Source organism: Chinchilla lanigera, unplaced genomic scaffold, assembly GCF_000276665.1.
Source record: "Chinchilla lanigera isolate Chin_1 unplaced genomic scaffold, ChiLan1.0 scaffold00040, whole genome shotgun sequence".
Lineage (NCBI taxonomy): Eukaryota > Metazoa > Chordata > Mammalia > Rodentia > Chinchillidae > Chinchilla > Chinchilla lanigera.
This window is the reverse complement of record NW_004955441.1, coordinates 1,037,987-1,058,254: the sequence shown is the minus strand read 5'-3', so window position 1 is coordinate 1,058,254 and position 20,268 is coordinate 1,037,987. Positions and strand designations below refer to the sequence as shown.

Here is a 20,268-nt window from a genome sequence, read left to right as displayed (position 1 = left end):
TGTTTCCCCTTTGACAGACTGAATTTCCAAAAATTTTACTTTGAACCTATTAATTGAGTAAATAAATTGAACTGTTATAAGAAATAAGTTAATGGGTTTCTACTTAGGGCATGTGATGTCCCAGACATAAAACTGGCAAATTCAACTGTTTATGGAGTACTACTAAAAGAGCTAGTACATTAACAGCTATGACCTCATCTTTCACATGAGAATAATCTGGTATTGACTAATCTCCTAAACTAACTTTGCTCATTTTCATTTGTTCTAGATAAAAAGTCAAGCATTAAAGAATGACATGAAAATTCACCTCCCACGCTGCATACTAAAGTGTTATTTCTGAACATGGCTTTCTTAAAACAAACAATGAAACACCTACTAGCTTTTAGTAAACGTTAATGTTCTTCAGCAGATGGGTCTTTTGGTTTTCATATTGTCAGTGATACTACTATGACTCCTGAGGTGGAAAGTAAATGCCAACTACACTGTCTATAATTGCACATTAATTCATTAGCCCTGTAGACAAATGTAAATTGAGTTTTTAATTCTCCGAAATTTTACTTTTCTTGTTTGTTTGATTTTTTGAGGTAACTGTTGCTAAAAGAAGTTTACATAAACTATAAAAAGCCACCAAGTGATATAGTATAAAAATAGCGGTAGATTTAGACGATACGAGAGACCAAGGCCCTTCCATAAAGGCAGACTATTCCTCATGTGCTTTGTCCTTAGCGGGGCCTCTCCACCTTCCTCTCCGTCCATCTAGCCTCTGAGCTGCCATGTTTCCACTAACCCTGCTAGCTGGTAGCCAAAGACCTTCACGTACCTCATGCGCACAAATGTCTGGTTTACCCCAAGGGCTTCATAGAGACATTGGTATTTCCGCCTTTACTAGCCAACACCTGAACCGTAACCACTTGAAGCATGCATGCTCAGCTAGTTACACCAGCAAGCACTGTGCACGCTGCCCTTGCAAGGGAAATGTGAGTTGAGTTGTATGTAGAAAAAGTTGAGGGATGGAGACCAGTTACTGTCATTCTTTAAACACATTATAAAGCAAGGACTCTGCTGCTGCAAGTCTAGATGAAGACCATGGCAGAAGATGAAAGAACGAAAAGGATGCCTATGAAATCCATCCTGTCTTCCTTCAATGTCACTACTGAGAACAGAAGTTCATTTTAAAATGAAAAATTCTGGGACAAACACTAAACTGGATGGGCTGCTAGGATACCAGGCATACGCTGCGACTGCCGCAGATGCTTAGTGAACTCTCGAATGCATGCCCTTCCTCAAGCTCATCCTGGAAGCCAGATCCCCTCCCGCACATGAATGCCATCCGCAGCATTCGTGCAACATCTGACTCCTGCCTCATCTCTAGTGCAAGCTTCCCTGGCCCCAGCAAGCCACAGCGACTGTGTACCTTCTGTACACTGCTACAACCCTTCTGCCTGAACAAGTTTTTAATACTGCCAGAAATATCACATAACCTTACAAAGGTGAGGGACCAAGTGATTGAGAAGGGTAATTAGGGAAAGTAAAATTTTCAAAAAGAGGGAAAAACGACAAAAGTAAAGGAAAAATGTGCTGGGTTGGGCTAGAAAAAAATGACAGGAAATCACATTTTCCTTTTTTCAGTACTATACATATTGGTTTGATAGCTAAGCAATTTATTTGATTTTTTTTTGCATAAAAGTGGGGGGCAATGGAAATAATAGCTACCTAAGAACCAGGATAAGCCTCTGTGAGTTTGTCTAAATCTTGTTATTAATACTAATTGTTTGGTTAGATCAGAAAAAGAGGTTGGAATTTTTAAAAATTCTGCTGTTCTATTTTCTTTTTATTGTAGGACTTAAAGGAGACAACATACCACAAAGGAGCACTCCTCCTTCGGAGATAGTTCAACTTGGATCGTAAGTTAAAGTAAGTATATAGTGTGCAACTTTGTGTCTTGTAGTAGATCTGTACTACAAACGCCTGCATATTTTGGCATAGCTAACAACAGGCTTGAATTGGATCCATATGACAGACTGCAAAATATCCTCACATAACATCTGTTTGTACTATGACTCTGCTTTGAGCAACTGTCATTTCTCTGTCTATCTAAGTAATTAGTGCTAAATTATATAATGAAGCCATCAAACCCTGTCAAGTCCTCTCTTGCAACTTTGCTCACATCTTCCTTCCTTCCTAGGGTCCCTCCCACACTGTTACCCTTCAAGACTAAAACTAGACCATTACTACATTCTCCTAACTCTGCCTACATCGAGTATCCTCCATGGCCAGTGCTGCCCAAACAGTACTCCTGAATTACTCCTTTGCACACACTGTTCCTTTATTTGAAACAAGGGCCCAAACAAAACTACCCTGCAGTGGTTACCCACCTGCCAGACAAAAAGCCAAATGGTTTAGCCTCCCGTTTAAGACCTTTTGTAACTTGAGTCCAGTCTAGCACTCCCATGCTCACTGCCCTATTCACCAACTTCTCTGCACAGTCAGTACACACCCACTCCTTTCTGCGTCTAGGGCTGTACGCAGGCTTTTCCCCTGCCGGCTGCCCTCAGTGCTGCCTTCTCTTACCCATTCAAGCACTACTTGATTTTCAAAGACAAATCCAGCCCTCTCTTTCATTGCCTATGAAAGGTAGAAATGCTCTTTTTTTTCACTTAGTATAAACTAGTGCTTTACAAAAACCCACTCAGCATTTCTTGACATGTCACACTATGTGCTAGTTTCATCTGCCTGTTTCACTAGGCTGTATACAAGTTATCCTGTCTCAAAATAAATGAAAATAAATAAATATAAATTTAAAATATTAAAACAAAACAAACACACCTCTCACACGTCTCATTTTTTCAATGTAAAAGACACTTCCCATGTCTTCCGAGTAAGGAAATGAGCACCCATGTTCAGAGCAGCACAACCCTCAATAAGCAATAGGGAAAAACAACCCAGGTGTGCACCAGGTGAGTGGGTAAACAAAATGCAGTGTGTATACACAACAAATATCACCCAGCCTTAAAAAAGAAGGAGGTTCTGATGCATACTATTGATTCCAACATGGATGAGCCTTGAAGACATTAAGTTAAGCAAAACAAACCAGTCACCAAAGGACAAATACCGTATGATTCTGCTTGTATGAGATATACAGAGCAGTGAAATTCATAGGCTGACAGTAAATGCTGGTCACCAGGGGCTGGGGGAAGGCAACAAGCATTGTTGTTTAATGGGCACTCAGTTTCAGTTTTACACAACAAAAAAATTCTGGACACTGGTTGCTCAACAATATGAATGTACTGAAATCAACATTACTGAATTCTACACTTAGAAGTGGTTAAGATGGCAAAGTATAGGCTATGCGGTTTTTAGCAAAATTTTAAAAAAAGAATGTCAGCTCTGGTGTTAAATCATCTACCTTCAAATACTGGCAGAATGCCAAAGAGATACTTGGCTCATAGTAAGTAAATATTAATAGCTAATTTTACACAAACATATTAACTAGAATTACACCAAGTCAGTCTGCATGTCTGTCAGGAGCTACATGTGCCTTTTGGATTGATGGAATGAGAAGGTAGTTAAAAGTGATTGTTTCTGATAATAAAAACATTTTTACTAACTGAAAAACCTTACATACAAAATAAGGTTAATCTTTCCCCCTCAAAATTAGGTTCACTCCTGGGGGATTTCTCAAGTTCCTTACATTACAGTCCCAGATCCTTTTTTGCATTCAGTTTACAAATCTTAAAAAAAAAAAAAAAAAAAAACTTTCAGCATTCAACTGTATTTGTGTGTATATAAACATAAACATTTTCCCTTAAACAATCAACAACCCATTCTATGCATGTGTCTATCTACAAACATCTTTCTTTCATTACTGACTTCAATAATTACTTGCAGAGTCCTACACTGACTGCAATTTTGATGCCTCATTGATTTCCTTCCTAACATACCTGCTCAAAATGGTGCCTGAGTTGAATAGCTGCAGCAGCACGAAGGAGAGATAAGAGAAAGAAATAAAACAGCAAATGTGCGCTTCTGGTGACAAGACGTAGAAGCGATTGTATTCTTAGCTCTCAAAGGCAAGCTCACCAAGCATTGGGATAAAAATGGGTTTCCATTCCGCAAAAATGAAATCCAAAGGAAAACACAAGCCCCGAGAGCAGGTAGATTTTATGAACTGTCTAACCTGCATAGGATTAATCTTCACTGAGCGTTCAAAGCACTCCACACATTCTTGAAACTCCTTGTTCTGAAGATGAAGGAGGGCTTTGGAGCGCTGGGCCCGGGCACTGCGGTGCTGGGACAACTCCCAGGCTTTGTCATAGCAGGAGTGATCTCGAAGGACATCTCCAAGCAAGCAGTATAAACCTGGTGTTTCTTTTTTCTCCAGCTCTTGCCTAAGAATTTCTTCTGCCTGGAAACAACAACAAAAAATAATAAAAGTGCTTAATTGTGACCAACTGCTGTTTTCTACCTCATATACATCTTATATCCCACCTGATCCAAATTTTTATTCTCAACATTTGTGATTACTTATTTCGTGTGGCTAGGACACAGGCTGCACTGAACACCCAACAGTGGTATAACTACAAGAGAGAAACAAAGAGGAAGAGATGAGTCTTGCTGTACTGGTCTTCTAGAATCCCCAAGGAAAGGACTGTAGGTAGACCCATGCAGCTCCCTGGTTCTCTGTTCTGGTTGTCGTCATTGTGACTGGTGCTTTTAATTCACCTCTACCAAATAGCAATGGAAAGGATATTTTTCTTTTCTTTAATTTTCTCTTCTTTTCTTTCTTTTTCTTTCCTTTTCTCTTTTTTTTATGCTTTGTTTAAGAAACCTGGGACTCCCAGGCTGAGAAATTTTTAAAAGGGGTAGGATACAATTTGATAAGCACTGCTAAAAGAACTATCTCTTAATCAAAGAACATCTCAGCCCACAGATAAAACTGATATCAGATACCCCATTCATGTCTGTTTGCACAGGGTCTCATTCTAAAGTTCAGGATGGCCTCAAACTCGTCGTGATTCTCCTGCCTCAGCCTCCTGAGTGCTGGGGTTACAGGTATGGACCACCATACTTGTCCCATTCACTTTACAAATTAAAAAGAGTACCCATTCACTTAACAGGTTTGGGTATTCTTGCTGGGTGTCCATAATTCAGAGCTACCTCATCATTCAAGCTACTCCTGTACTTGTTACTACTCATCCTTGACTTCCGTCCATGGCTGCCTCTCTGGTAAACTTCAACAGAGACCAAAAAGCATGTGTGGTTGCACACTTTGCAAGCTCACACACACAAGCACCTTCACATAAACAGCACGGTCACTGCCAGAAATACTAAGTTAGCCAAGAAAGTCACTCTTCATTAAGCTAGAATGAGATGTTAAAGTCCCTAGGGTAGGTAAACTGGCAATCTAAAAGTGTATGTTTGGCTTACTGTAGGTTGGACAGATCTTTGGTTTTTAAATCATACAGCTTCTGTGAAATCTTTTAAAAGAGGGATATGCTTCTAAAAGTGTCTGTCGACGTTGGCTCTTTTGCATTTGTGACACAGTATGGGTAATACTTCAGGCTGAGTCTGAAGATGGAGCCACATCTGATAAAACAGTTTCTATGGGAAAACAATTCAAATAACCACGAGTAGAAGAGGGCACTGACTATGAAAGAACAAGACTTAAGAATTTAAATAGGAACATTTGGGATGACTTGGACATTAGTAGCCCCAAATGCTCCTGAGCCTTCTACAGCAGCAGAGGCAGCCTCCTCCATCTGATAAGACAGATGCTATCTTGCTTGAAGACACTACGATGACTGCACCTTTCCATTGCTTGTTGCCCTCAGATATACAAATAATCTTTTAAAAAACACAAGATTTTGTTAATTTAGTGATGGAAACCTTGAGATCACATGGTGAAAGAGATTCTAAGGGTGCTAAGCCTCAAAGAAATTGGATCATAATTTAAATCAGGCTGAATTTAGATACTCATTGGACAGTTTTGATTCACGGTGCCTACTCAAGCAGTTGGAGACAAGTTCTAAAATTATCTGCTCCACTGCTAGACTAAAACCTGGACTCAAATATGTCCAAAACTAAACAAAGTTGAGATACCGGAAATTCCTTTACGTAATGTGGAGGAAGGAATCCAACAACTGAGAACAAAGAGGCTATTGTTAATTTATCATTTACAACCTCCTCAACTATCCCCTGCCCTACTCTGTTCTGTAGCAGGCCCCAGAGGACGTTCTCTTCACCATGGCTTTGAGAAATACACTGTGTATGAGAGAACCAGCAAACTGGAGAAGTGCTATAGGAGATGTCTGGTATAAGCTGGGGGAAGCCTGGTTATCTTCCTGTTCAAGTGGAGACAATTAGAACTCAGGATAGTAGAGAGTTACCTACAGCACTGAACCCCTGGGAGCAAGATAAGCATAGTTATTTGTAGTAAGCATACCCAGCGTAATAATTAGATTGGTTAGGCTAGCACAGATCTTAAGTATATGACTGACTATGAAACTTTAGGACCAAATCAGATGGGCAGCCAGCTAAGTTCAAACTAGATCTGTGTAACAATTTTTTTTAAAAAATCTTGGGTTTGGAAAGCAGGTGTCTGAGTCTCCATGCTACACTTCACAGGCTCAGAACTTCTTAAATTAAAAAAAAAAAAAAAAGTGAAGGCAATATTACTTAGGAAGGACCCTACAATAACACAAGTATGCAACATAACTTTTCTTCTTAGGTCTTTCCCCAAGTAACTGTAACCATTTACCAGCTATTTGCATCCTGAGGGAAAACACCTCTTTTAGTGTTAGTGGCTAGTTAATGCTAATCCTTTAGGAGCTAGAACACAACTGTGAGTGAGGCACTTTATAAGAGTCAGTCCATCCTGCAGTGGCCCTAGTCTGAACCCACCCAGTGGTTCTGTAGCTCCTACATACGCAGTCAGGTTAGATCCATCAAGCAGGCAGCAGCGTCCCCCTCATGAGTACAACGGCAGCACAAAGGCCACATGGAAGCCCCTGAAGCTTCCTCTCCCTGTTAAACGAATAAACGTAAAGCAACGCTGCATATCTATAAAAGCCACATAGACTTGTGTCACTAGCAAAACCCTGAAAGATATACTAGGAAGTATGTAAGTGTGTAGATATCTGGGTAGCTTCACTTAATTTAAACTGAGAAGACATATGGGTCCTAGAAAACATCATAGATTATTACAACTTATATAGGGGTGGCTCTAACTACAACTACTGCTCCAGATACGATCTCCTTCCTGTGGAGACAGACACTGGGAAGTAGGCAGTGATATCATAAATGTGCTTTTCTCTGTCCAATAACCAAAAAACACTAGATCCAGTGGGCTTTCACCAGTACAGAGAAAATGACACTTGTCTTATCTTGCTTCAGAATTACATGAATTTTATGCTATAATTTAATCTGCAAGGACCGTAACTGTCTCACCATCCCATGAGACCTCATCAGTCACTGATCTTGATGACATCATGCTAATAAAATTCAAGAAACCAAAATATAAAAATTGTGTGCCAATGTCAACCAAAAGCCAACTAGAAATGATCAGATGCTTGACACCTTACCTTGTTCTTAGAAAAGTGTTCAATATATAAAACCTAATTTGCCTCTAAGGAACTCTTCTATTAAATAAAACATGGTTTTTAAAATAAATGTTTAACCTTGTATATTCTACGCATGCTTCCTATTTAGACCTCTTGAGAAACATGTTTAAAGTTTCCCATATGAGAAATCTTCCTTAACTATATAACACAATCTACAAAATATCCGCTAGCAGTTCGCCACTTTCCAAAAAAAATAAACCCCTAAATTAAAGGGCTGACTCCTTGCATGCTCACAGGTACTGAATGATGCTATGTCAACTTGCTTAATGTGGAAACTATGTTTCCTAAAATCCCTTTCATTCTGTTTTCAAGTTATTTGGCTGGAGGGGAACTTGGGGAATTGAAAGGCAGAGCGAAGCAATCAACTCCACGGCAAAGGCACAGAGCCACCCTAAAATCCCAGCTCATCCTTTGTATGTGCCGCACTTCTCTTTCCAATTGCTAGCCCAGCTGATCAACAGCAACTCCAGGTCCAGTAAGACTTCTGCTGTGGACTTACAGGGCTATAGCTACCAAAATACGCAGTTTTCCAAAGACCACTCCACAAGCTTCCTTTCATCGTGTCCTTTCAATGGCTGCAAGCATTTGGCTGCTTGGTCTGTAAACCCTGACTTCCCCCCTGTGCCAGTGCTCCCAGTGGACTGGTAAATGACCCTGTCCCTTCCGCTGATTCCCTCTTCCACACCTTCACTTCTCCAGCTCTTCCCATATTTGTGTAAAATCTAACTCCCTTACTAAAGCCCTTATTCCCAAATACTCAGAGTGGGTTTGCTTCCATAAATAAAGCAATTCTCAGTAATACAAACTTTTTATTTTTTACCTTTTCAACTGCCTATGAATCCTTCCATTTGACAGTGACAGTGTCAAATCCTTCCATTTGACAGGGAGGGTAGTTTTTAACCCAATTTATTGTTAAATGCATTACCTCAGTCTCTCCAACAATCCCGAGTAGATACTAAAATACCTATTTTTAGGGTAAGGAAATAAAAGCTTAGATCCTTATTTTGGTCAGCCCCCAACTAAGAGATACTAGGTTAAAAAGCAAGTACTTGTCTCCCAGTTTAATACTATGTCACAAGTGGACATCATCAAAAATGGTATAAGAGAATATTCTCCCTGATAAAAACAACCAGAAAACGAGAAGAAAAAAAAAAAAATACGGAAGCAACTTATTGAAAACTGTGAAATCAACCAAATAAATGCTTCCTGTAACAATACAGGAAGCATTTATTTAAGAGAAATGGTTAAATCTTAATTAAAAACAGCAAGCTTTGTGTCATTTTAATTTGCACCACTCCTATTCCCTCGTCCCAAGCTCTGTAGTAGACTTAAAAACCAACAGCTCACAATCACGGCAGCCACCAGAGAGAGAAGAATGGGTTTGGAGCTACTTTAAAGCCTCATTCTCAGAAAACGGTCATCATATGCCCAGTCTGGTAATTCCCGACAAAAGCCCACTTGCAGGCTGTCTTTATCTAACCTAACTCAGCTTGTTCAGTGAAAGCCTTTGACCAAAACAATTAGACACAATTTCACAGCTGCCTGCGGTAGTAAATAACAGCATGACAGGAAATTAAAATGGAACACTAGGAAGAAACTATTTAACCAAAAAGAACACAATAATGAAATAAAAGACAATGAACAGCAAAATGACAGACATGTGCATGATCAGTAATTAATTGTAAAGGGATTTAATACCACAATTACTGTAGAGATTTACAGAAAGGATAGGAAAAACATGATCCAATGAAATATAATCTACAAGAGACATACTATAGATTCAGACAAATAAGTTACAAGTAGGAAAAAATTACCCTGCATAACCAAAAAAGAGCTAGAGGAGTGACACAATCACAGATAAATTATCCTTCAGACCAAAAAAATGTATATTTTCATGCTAAAATGTTCATCAAGAAGATGTAACAATTATATATGTACCTAACAACAGAGGCTTAAATCACATAAGCAAAAACCAAGAGAACTGAAGAGGAAAATAGGTAACTCAATAATATTTGAAGACTTCACATGTAACCTCAATAATGGAAAGAATAACTATACAAAAGATGGAAATAAAAGACCTGAATAATGCTGAAATACAGCTATTCCTAGCAGACACTTACAGACCATTCCACTTAAACACACTCTTCCTAAGTAGATTTAAACATTCTCCAGGATATACTATATGTTAGGTCATAATATGAGTCAATCAGTTTGAAAGGACTGAAGTCATGCAAAGTATGTTTTCTGCCAGGCAGGGTGGTGCACACCTGTAATCCCAGTACTCTGGAGGCTGAGATGGAAATCCCAAGTTCAAGGCCAGCCTGGGCTACATATTGAATTTGAGGCCAGTCTGAGTACAGAGTGAGATCCTGTCTCAAAAATGGAAAAAAAGTATGTTCTTCAACCACAATGGTATTAAATTAGAAATCAATAACAATATAAATCTGGGGAATCACAAATAGTTTATGAAAATTAAACAGCACATTTAACTGCTAAATAACCAATGAGTGAAAGACATTACAGCAAAATTAAAAACATATTGAGATTAGTGAAAACAGAAAGTAATATGCCAAAATGTATGGGATGCAGCAAAAGCATGCTTAGAGAGAAATTTATAGCTATCAATGCCTATGTTGAAAAGAAGAAAGAACTTAAGCTAATAATATAATCTTCCATCATGGGTCAAGTGGAAAAAGAAGAGCAAATTAAACTCAAAGTAAGCACAAGGAAGAAAATAATAAAGAATTGGGTATAAGTAAAAGTTAGAAAAAATAGAAAAATACTAGAGAAAATCAACAAACCAAAAGATGGTTCTGGACACACATATTGTTAAAATCATCAATGAAAGAGGAGATACTGTTAATAGCCTTATAGAAACAAAGGTACCTACACATAGGTAACCTATATTAATAAGGAGATCCAAGGTTCAGACCATCAAATTATACTCTCAAAAGCACTTGTTTGATCAAAAAACACCATTCCACAAATATTTATTCTAGTGTTTTTTTGAGACGGTAGGGTCTGGCTTCAAACTCATGGCGATCCCCTGCCTCAGCTTCCCACGTGTTAAGATTACAGGTGTGAGCCACCACACTCCACTTTATTCTATGTACACTGCATTACAGACTGAATATTCACACAAAAGTAACATCTAGCATTTACAACCTTTGCAAAGACAAAATAACTGTACAAATTAAAGATTAAACAGTAATCAGTAAAATCTTCATATTTGGAAATGCTAAATTGTCAAGGATTTCACCTTGGTGAACTACCTTCTTCACCAACTCCCACAGACCATCCATAACTCTTCTACGAAAGAGGAACACAGCGGATGATACATAACTTGTTACCAAACGCTAACAATTCTGAGTGAGGGTCAGAGTGGGGCAGCTTTCTAGAGAAGGTAGGAAACCCTACAGCAGTGAGTGACCTTACTTGGTCCGAGCTGTTCTCTTCCCTCAAATTCCTATTCCACATTTTTGCATGAGGTAAGTTAATTCTTTCTCCTTGAGATCTTACACCTCTTCTTCCTGCCAACAGAATTATCTTTCCCAAGGGAAGTGCTTGCAGGCAATAAATTCGCTTTCTTCAACTAGTCACGCTGCATGCCTCAGTCTTCATTCTCTCCAAATGTTCTCTTTTTTTCTCTCCTTCCTCCACTTATCCATTCAGTCTACATAATTTATTACTTAATAAAGAACTACAAAAGGTACTCAAGTCGATATAAATAAAGCACCAGGGCACTATGCACAGCCTGTAACATCACTTTTGCTATATCAATATGTGAGTGGCCAGAAATCTTCACAGAATGCAAAGGGTTTGGAGTTTCTAGCTATGAGGTGCTATTTCCCTGTGGGAAAATATAGTTACACATTTTTTTAGGATGCAGAAAGTTTTCATCTAAATGTCCATTAAATAGGATAAAAATAGATTCTCACACATGCAAAGAATATTTAAATGGGACAATGGCTGTGATGAATCTGAAGAACTCTATCAGATTCAAATCCCAAAGGCCATTCTTCTACCCTCTTATACACACCAATCTCAGCTATTCCAATAGTCCATTTTATTTTGTAACGTCACACAACTCACTGCTATTCTTAACACAATTGTGTGGCAATGGCTACACATGAACAATGAACCTCCACACAAAATTCAGTGAGCCAAGACTCAAGAAGAATCTAAATTCACAGCTGAAGTAAGATTCTACTTGCTTTGCCAGGGATACCTGCACTGCATGGAGCATCACCCGCTCAAATGCCCAGAAATGACTGCCGGTTTTTGAGAATGAATGAAGTAGTCTGGTGAATGAGAATCCAGAAGAATGAGTCACTGCTCAGCATTAGCGGTTTGTTGCCAACATGGGATCTTGATCCAGTGTTTTTACATCTTTTGATTCTCTAAGGAAAGCCAAGAAATCTAGGTTTTTAAACAGGAAATCTGAAAATGTTTACTCTAATTTTTTTCAAAACACCAGGTAAGACAAACAAAATGCCTCTCTGGTCTCTCTTCACCCATAAACTCCCTGCCAATTTATAATGCCAAATATAGAGCATTAAATTCCCATCCTAGTTTATGTACCAATCGCTCTTTTTCCTGCTCCACATCTGTTCCCCGATCATCTGATAATTGAATGCCTCTTACCAGAGAAAAACCCATTCTCTGTGCAGCTGAAGTAGGCCCATCAGAGAAGAGGGTGCCTGACTCGGGCCCCCACACTTCTGCGAAACGGTTCTGTGAGATATGAAACTAACTGCAGTTTTCCAGTAGAGTTACTAAGCTCGGGCTTCCTGTGGCCATCACATCTGCTGCAGGAAAGAGTTACAAAGCCGTGTTGCCATCATCTGAGCCTCTGAAATCAGTTCATGCAATATCTGAAACTGAGAAGTTGAAAAAGAGCTTAAAAATTTCAGCTACTTGTCTTGACAACTACCACGCTCAGCACTGGCACCAAAGAAGTTTCAATAAGACCAGACTTGCAACATTTTTCTGGGTCCTGCTAGTGGCCCAAGCCTGGTAGAATCTATATATGCATATCTCCTGGCTTTTGTTCTACCCTTACCATACAAGCTGAAATGCTTCTCTATTCTTTTAAGCACAGCAGACTAGCTACCCTCTCAATTTGGCCAAACTGTGAAGAAGCTTTTCAATTTATGTGGGCTTTTCTTGTACTCTTCACAGGGAGGAGGAAAATAAATCCAGATAGATAGGGCCCAGATTCAGGCCTCTGGCTTGGCAGCTGGTGACAGATCTACTAGATTTTCATTTACATGACCCAATGAATTTTCTTTCTCACCCAAGCAAATGTGTGCTGAATCTTTTACAATCAAAAGAGTTCTATCATATCTCTAGAAAATCGTGTTGCAAGATCCATTCTATAGACTTTCAATTATAAGACAAAGATATGGGAGAATGTAGTTGCTTTCAGAAAATTAATGTCAATGTGAGGCAGGAAAAAAGAAATAAAGATGAGTAGGAAGAAAACAAGGAAAATCATCATCTTAAAATTAACTTGTATGTACACATACCAGCTCCACACAAGGAATGTAAACACCATGGACTGCAAACGTGTACAAAAAAAGCAAAAAACAAAAAGGAAGAAGATTGAGAAGTGTAAGGGAGAGAAGGGAAAGGAGATGCAAAAAGGTAGTAAGATGTGTTATGTACAGTTACCAACTTTCCATCAAGAGTTAGTTGTAAACATTATTAAACACATACTAATAAACTAAAATAACAGAAAAGTAAATAAAATTGTACTTTTAAAAACTGTAATGGCCAGGTGTGGTGGTGCACACCTATAATCCCAGCACTGGGGAGGCTGAGACAGGAGGACCACTGTGAGTTCAAGGCTAGCCTGGGCTACATAGTGAGTCTAAGACCAGCCTATGGCCAGCTGGCTCCAAGGGAGAAATAGCATGGTGGAAGGGTATGGGGAGGGAGGATACTCAACCCACGGCAGCCAAGAAGGAGAGAGTGGAAAGGAAGCTGGGTATAAGAACACACCCTTCCAGGTCACATCCCCAAAAACCTTCCTCCAGCCAGGCCCCATAAATCCACACATTTGAACAGCACATTCAGCCATAAATTCATCAACAGATCAATCCACTGATAAGTATAGCGCCCCTATGATCCAATCAACTTCCAGAAGCCTTACTTCTGAATACAAGAGACTTCTGGGAGACATTGTGAATCTAAGCCATAACACAAACATTTTTCTGTCTATTTTCCCCCATTTTTCTTTCTGTCCTTTTTCCTCTAGTTAGAACTTTCCCTCTCTTCTCTATACACACCATTAAAATTGATCTAAATATCATTAACATTTGATTTTCCTAGCTTACAATATTTTACTTCTTTCCTTGACTTTTCCTGAGGAAGTCAAATACAGTAGCAGAAATATTTTTAAGCCAGTTCTCAATTAATTGGTCAGCTTCTCAAGTAGTTACTCCTTCTTTCATAGCACCACTATGAGCATCCAGAAAAGACCTAGTGGAAACTCACATGGAGACGTAACTACAATCCACAGCACATCACACAGTCACTTCCAAGAAGACTCCCTCAGTACTGCTGAGGAAATTATCTCTCCTAACTGAGCTACAAACCTCAACAAAGAAACACAACTAAAATGGGAACACAAGGCAACAAGATGTTTCCAAAAATACACAACTCCCCCAAAGCTAACCTCAAATACTGAAGCAGGTGAAATTCAAGACAAAGAATTTTTAAAACTATTAATTAAAATGATCGATGAGCCCCAGCAGCCACCAGAAAGAGGCCCACCCACCCATTCGACTGGTCCCCTGCCCCATTCACAGGACTGCCTACTTCTGCAAAGTGGTATGATTGAAGGACTATGTCTTCATTGAATTTCGTGTTGAAGAAGTAGAGATGTTAATGTAAATTTTGAAAAATCCAAACTTACATTCGGTTGTCTTGGAGGACATGATAAGTTTAAACGTTTAAATGAAATTGATCTTTTTCACTGTATTGATCCAAGTGATTCCAAGCATAAAAGAACAGAGATCAATTTTACGTTGTTTACGAAAAGGAGCACCTGGCCAGTCATGGCCTAGGTTAACAAAAGACAGGGCAAAGCTTAATTGGCTCAGTGTGGACTTCAATAATTGGAAAGACTGGGATGATGATTCTGATAAAGACATGTCTAATTCTGATTGTTTCTCTGAGATGATGAACAACATGGGTGGTGATGAGGATGTAGATCTACTGGAAGGAGACGGAGCAGATGATGATTCCCAAGACAGTGATGATGAAAAAATGTCAGATCTGGAGTAAACAAATGTCATCACCTGAATTTTAAAAAAGAAAATAACTTCTCTGCAAGATTTCATAATTGAGAGAATTCCTGAGTTCATAGCTCTAAAGGCAGATGTTATATGTGCCTCCTTTAATCCATTTTTCCAACCTGTTCTGTTTTCGTTTTTGTTTTTGTTCGTTTTGTTTTTCTTTAAGGTTTCACTAAGGGTTGATAATGTACCATTGTATGGGGCAATTTCAAGTCACGTGAGGGATTATCCTTATGCATGAACACTTCCCAGACTTTCATGAGCTATGGAGGTCCTACACAATTGGTACAGCAATTGAGACTTAAAAAATTTCACCTGAGTCTCTTTTACTTCATAACATAGTCACTGACAAGATAGGAAGTTCTCAGCACAGGGAAAGGTAACTAAATTTTAGAATCTAAACATGGGCTCAAATTAGCTGATATCTTAAGCTAGTAACCTGCCATTCCTCTGGTGTACCTTTCAGAACTGTTCCACTAAAGTTTATTTTTCAAAAAGCTTACTTCACATTATTGTATGTAAGTGATCATTTGTCAGTGTTCCAGATGTATCTTAGCTAAAATAGTGAATGCCCTTAATTTAGATGGTTTTTGAATGGGTAGACATTTGGTATTGTTTGGCCCTTAATCTTTTACATCTCTCCGCACGGAGGATGAAGAAAGCTTACATTGTCGCTTGGGAGTCTGTACACTTAGACCAGATATGCATTTGCACTGTCAGTAAGGCAAGTGAATGAAGTCGTTGATACACTATTGGATTTTTTATTTGTTATTAATTCAGCTTTTACCCTAGCTGGAAAACCTCAATTTATGTTCCTGACTGTGGGATTGTTTTAAATGTCCACATTCTTTCTAATAAACTGTTGGAAGACTTTTGGCTGTCAAAAAAATAAATAAATAAAATATAAAATAAAATGATCAGTGAGATTAAAGAGGAAAATAAGCAGCTGAATAAATCAACAACTCAATTGAGCAGGGAGTTCAGAGAAAAAACAAGAAGTTGAATGAATTAGGCAAGGCAATCCAAAATATGAGAGACCACTTCGATAAAGAGATGGGATATTTTTTTAAAGAACAAGAAGAAATCCTAGAAATGCAAACCTCAGTAAGTTAAGTGAAAAACTTAATTGAAAGTCTAGGTAGTAAGATCAACCAAACGAGTATCAGGAGTTAAAGACAGACTGAACGTACTAGAACATTCAGACAGGATCAAAGAAAAAGAATATGAAGCACTGACAGACCTTGCAAGAGTTCCTGAATAGGAAAAAAAAAAGAGAGAGAGAATTAAGTTATATCATATGCAGGTACAAATTCCCCATGATGAATGTGATCATTATGTATACCTAAGATTTTCCAATAAACTGAACTAATTTTTTACAAAAAGAGGGCCAGGGACATAGCTCAGCAGCACAAGTGCCTGCCTGGCAAGCACAATGTCCCGAGTTCGATTCTCAGTACAAAAAAAAAAAAAAAAAGAGTTCTAAAAAAATAAATAAAAAAAAATAAAAAGGATAAATCTGGAAAAAATAACAAGGTTCCAAGATTTGGAAAAAGGGCTAATGGCTTAAAAATGTATTCACTGAAGTTATAGCAGAAAATTTCACAAAACTGGGTCATGAGACTGATACGCAGATAAAGGAACCAGTTAGAACCCCAAATAGATATGATCAAAAAAGAACCTCTCCACAACATATCATAGCCAAAATATTTAGAAATTCAGAACAAAGAAATAATATTAAAAGCTATCAGAAAGAAATGCAAAATAACTTACGAAGACAAACCCATCAGAATAACAGGAGATTCTTCAGCAGAAATCTGAATGCCCAGGAGGGCTTAGAATGAAGGCTTTCAAGCCCTGAAAGAAAATAATTGCCAATCCAAATTATGATATCTAGCAAAGCTATCCTTCAAAACAGGAGAAATAAGGACGTTCCATGATCAGTATAAGCTACGATAAACACGAAATTCAAGACCACCAAACTAGCATTGTAGAAAATACTTAAGGGACCAAGAGATGGAGGGAGAGCACATACACAGACTGAAAATAAAAACATGGGAAGTAATACTCCAAGCACCTGGAGCCTGAAAGCAAGCAGGCCTAACTATATGCCTATCTGACAAGGTAGACTTCATACCAAAACTGTCAGAAGAGAAAGAAGGTTACTGCATATTGGTAAAGAAAAGACTTCATCAAGAAGAGGTAACACTTGTAAACACATATACATTGAACACTGGCATCCCCAATTTCATAAACAAATATTACTCAACATAAAAGGATAGACAGATTGTAAGACAATCATAGCAGAGGATTTCACCAGCCCACTATCGCAAAAATGTCAACTGATCCAAAAAGGAAAAAAAAAAAAATCACTATTAAACTGCACTATCAGTCAAACAAACCTTTAACTTGCTGAGGTTTGCATTTCTAGGATTTCTGCTTGTTCTTTTAAAACATACCCTATCTCTTTATCAAAGTAGTCTCATTTTTTGGATTGCCTTCCTTAATTCATTCAACTCCTTGTTTTTTTCTCTGAACTCCCTGCTCAATTGAGTTGTTGATTTATTCAGCTGCTTATTTTCCTCTTTAATCTCATCAAACTTAACTGATATCTACAGTGTTTCACCCAACATCAGCAGAATATACTTTCTTTTCAGCACACCATGCAACTTTCTCCAAAATAGACCATATTTTAGGCCAAGTCTCAATAATTAAAAAAAAAAAACTAATCACATGCATCCCATAAGATCACAATAGAGGGAAAGTAAGAATCAATGGCAAAAGAAACTGTAACACTCTTAAACCATCAGTGGATCACTGAAGAAACTTCAAAGTTCCTATAATCAAATGCTACTAGAAACACTACACATAAAGTCTGCGGGACACAAGGAAAGCAATTTCAGGAGGGAAGTTTCGAGCTACGCGTGTCTACATTAGGGAAAAAGACCAGGGTCAACTAAGTAACTAATGATGCATGTTGAGGTCCTAGAAAAGCAGGAAAAAAATCAAACCCAAAACCAGTAGAAGGAGATAAATAATAAAGCTTAGAGTGGAAATTAATGAAATTTAAAACTAAAAAATACAAGGAATCAAAAGCTGATACTTTGCTTTTGTTTTTTGTTTTTTTGAGGCAGGGTCTCCCTACGTAGTCCAACCTGGATGGCCTCAAACTCACTTTGTAGTCCAGCGGGGCCTCACGCTCTTAGTGACCCTCCTGCCTCCTGAGCTCATAGAGTTCATACTTGGAAAAGATAAACACGATCGATAAGCCCACAGCCAAACTTCCCAAAAGAAAAAGGTTAATAAAATGAAAAATGAGAAAGGTAAAATTACAACAGACACCAGTGAAATCTGGAGGCATCGCTGTACCGCACTTCAGCGCACACTGCAAGCCACGGTGACAAGAACAGCATGACGCGGGCACAGGAACAGAAAAGCTGACCAGCGCAGCAGAAGGAGACACAAACAAACCCAAGTACCTTCAACCATCTGATCGCTTTTAGTGCAAGAAATGGTACTCAGAGTCTTCATACTCTGAGCTACATACTCAGCCACTCATTTTTTTTTAGCCATTCATTATTTATTGTTTTGTTTGTTTGTTCATTCATTCATGTACTGGGTTTTTGAAATAAATAGGGTCTTACTTATTTGGTTCAGGCTAGTCTTAAACTCACTATGTAGCCAAGGCTGGCCTCAGTGATCCTCCACCTCAGTCTCCCGAGTGCTGGGAGTATAGGCATGCACCACTACACCCGGCTTATTTTTTATTTTAAAAGAGGGTCTTGTGAGTCACTCAGTTACCCAGGCTAAACTGGAACTTGCAATCCTCCTGTTTCAGCCTCCGGGAGTACCATGACTACAGGCACACACCACCACACCAGATTTGCAGTCATCTGGTTTTTGACAAAAGGATCAAAACATATGCTGAAAAAAAAACTCTACACAAATGATGCTGGGAAAACTAGAGAGCAACATGAAGCAACTAGAGAGCAATATCTATTTTCAGAAATCTGAAAATAGGTATTTTTTACCATAGGCTAAAATCACACCAAAATGGATCAAAGATTTAGATATAAAACCAGAAACATTAAAACTGCTGGAAAACAACATAAGAGAAACAGCCACAGGCCCAGGCAAACTCTTCCCGGACAGGACTCCAAAAGCACAGGACACAATAGCAAGAATCTATACATGGGCCTACATCAAATTTAAAAGTTTTCATGCAGCAAAGGAAACAGGATGAAGAGTCAACCCTCTAACTGGGAGAAAACCTTTGCTAGCTGCTTATCTGAAAGAAGATTAATAACTAAAATACACAAACTACTTTAAAAAGTTAAACCCCATAAAACAATGAATCCAATACAAGTAGGAAATTTAACTAAATGCACTTCTCAAAAGGAATTCAAATGGTCAGAAAGTATATGAAATGTCTACCATCTCTATCCATGACAATGGCAAATTGAAACTACACTGAGATTCCATCTCACCTCATCAGAATAACTATCATCAGGAAAACAAAAACCATAGGGAATGCTAGTGAGCGTTGGGGTGCGGGTGGGGAAGGAATCCTCCCACATCACTGATGGGAACATAAACTAGTACAACTACTATGGGAGTCAGTAGAGCTATTCCTCAAAGGGCAAAACACAGAAACAGCATTCGACCAACTATTCCACTCTTGAGCACATGCCCCCAGAGTAGGGTCTGCACACTACAGTGGCACACTCACATCCATGTTTATAGTAGTGCAATTCATAATAGCCACACCATGGAAACAACCTACATAAGTAGGCCCCCAAATGGGAGAGAGGCACCCTGTGGTCGTTCGTTGGATATATTTATAGGGACTTGGGGATGTCCTTAAGATGGGTTACCTAGGATATAATATATGCTAGGGTTTTGCCCATTTGGTAGGCTAAGCTGAAATTCACACCATTTACCTGTGTTGGAAGCTGAGATTTGCTATCCTCTTAATAGAGTGCTTTCTGAGGACAGGAGATGGGGGTGCCTAGTGGCAGTGCACAATGCACAACTTACCGATGAAGACAAGGTTTGTAGGAGGGAGCACAATGTACAGGCAAGAGGCTTCAAAGATTCCTTCCATTTGGGATCAAACAAAAAACACCTTTATGGGACATATTCTGGCTGAAATCAATACCGAGCATCACTATATAACTAAATGAGAGTAGCTAGAAAACAATTTGTCCTAACGAAGAGTTATATAGTAAAACCTGAGTTTCACAATTCTTCTTCTTCTTTTTTTTTTTTTTTTTTTTTTTTGGTCTTTTTGAGACAGGGTCTTACTATGCAGTTCAGGCTGGCCTGCAGCTCACTTTGTAGCCCCCGCTGGT

The 20,268-nt window shown here is 38.7% G+C and overlaps 1 protein-coding gene and 1 pseudogene across 1 annotated transcript in view; one reads left to right on the top strand and one right to left on the bottom strand.

The window, feature by feature from the left end:
- The window catches only part of Ttc27 (tetratricopeptide repeat domain 27), a 166,355-nt gene that overhangs the window by 53,719 nt on the left and 92,368 nt on the right, over window positions 1–20,268 (bottom strand). The window contains exon 13 of the mRNA XM_005390841.2: window positions 4,178–4,405. Within this exon, the coding sequence (XP_005390898.1) occupies window positions 4,178–4,405 (228 nt within the window). The remainder of the gene's footprint in view (window positions 1–4,177; window positions 4,406–20,268) is intronic.
- Window positions 13,548–15,165, top strand: LOC102006714 (annotated as a pseudogene).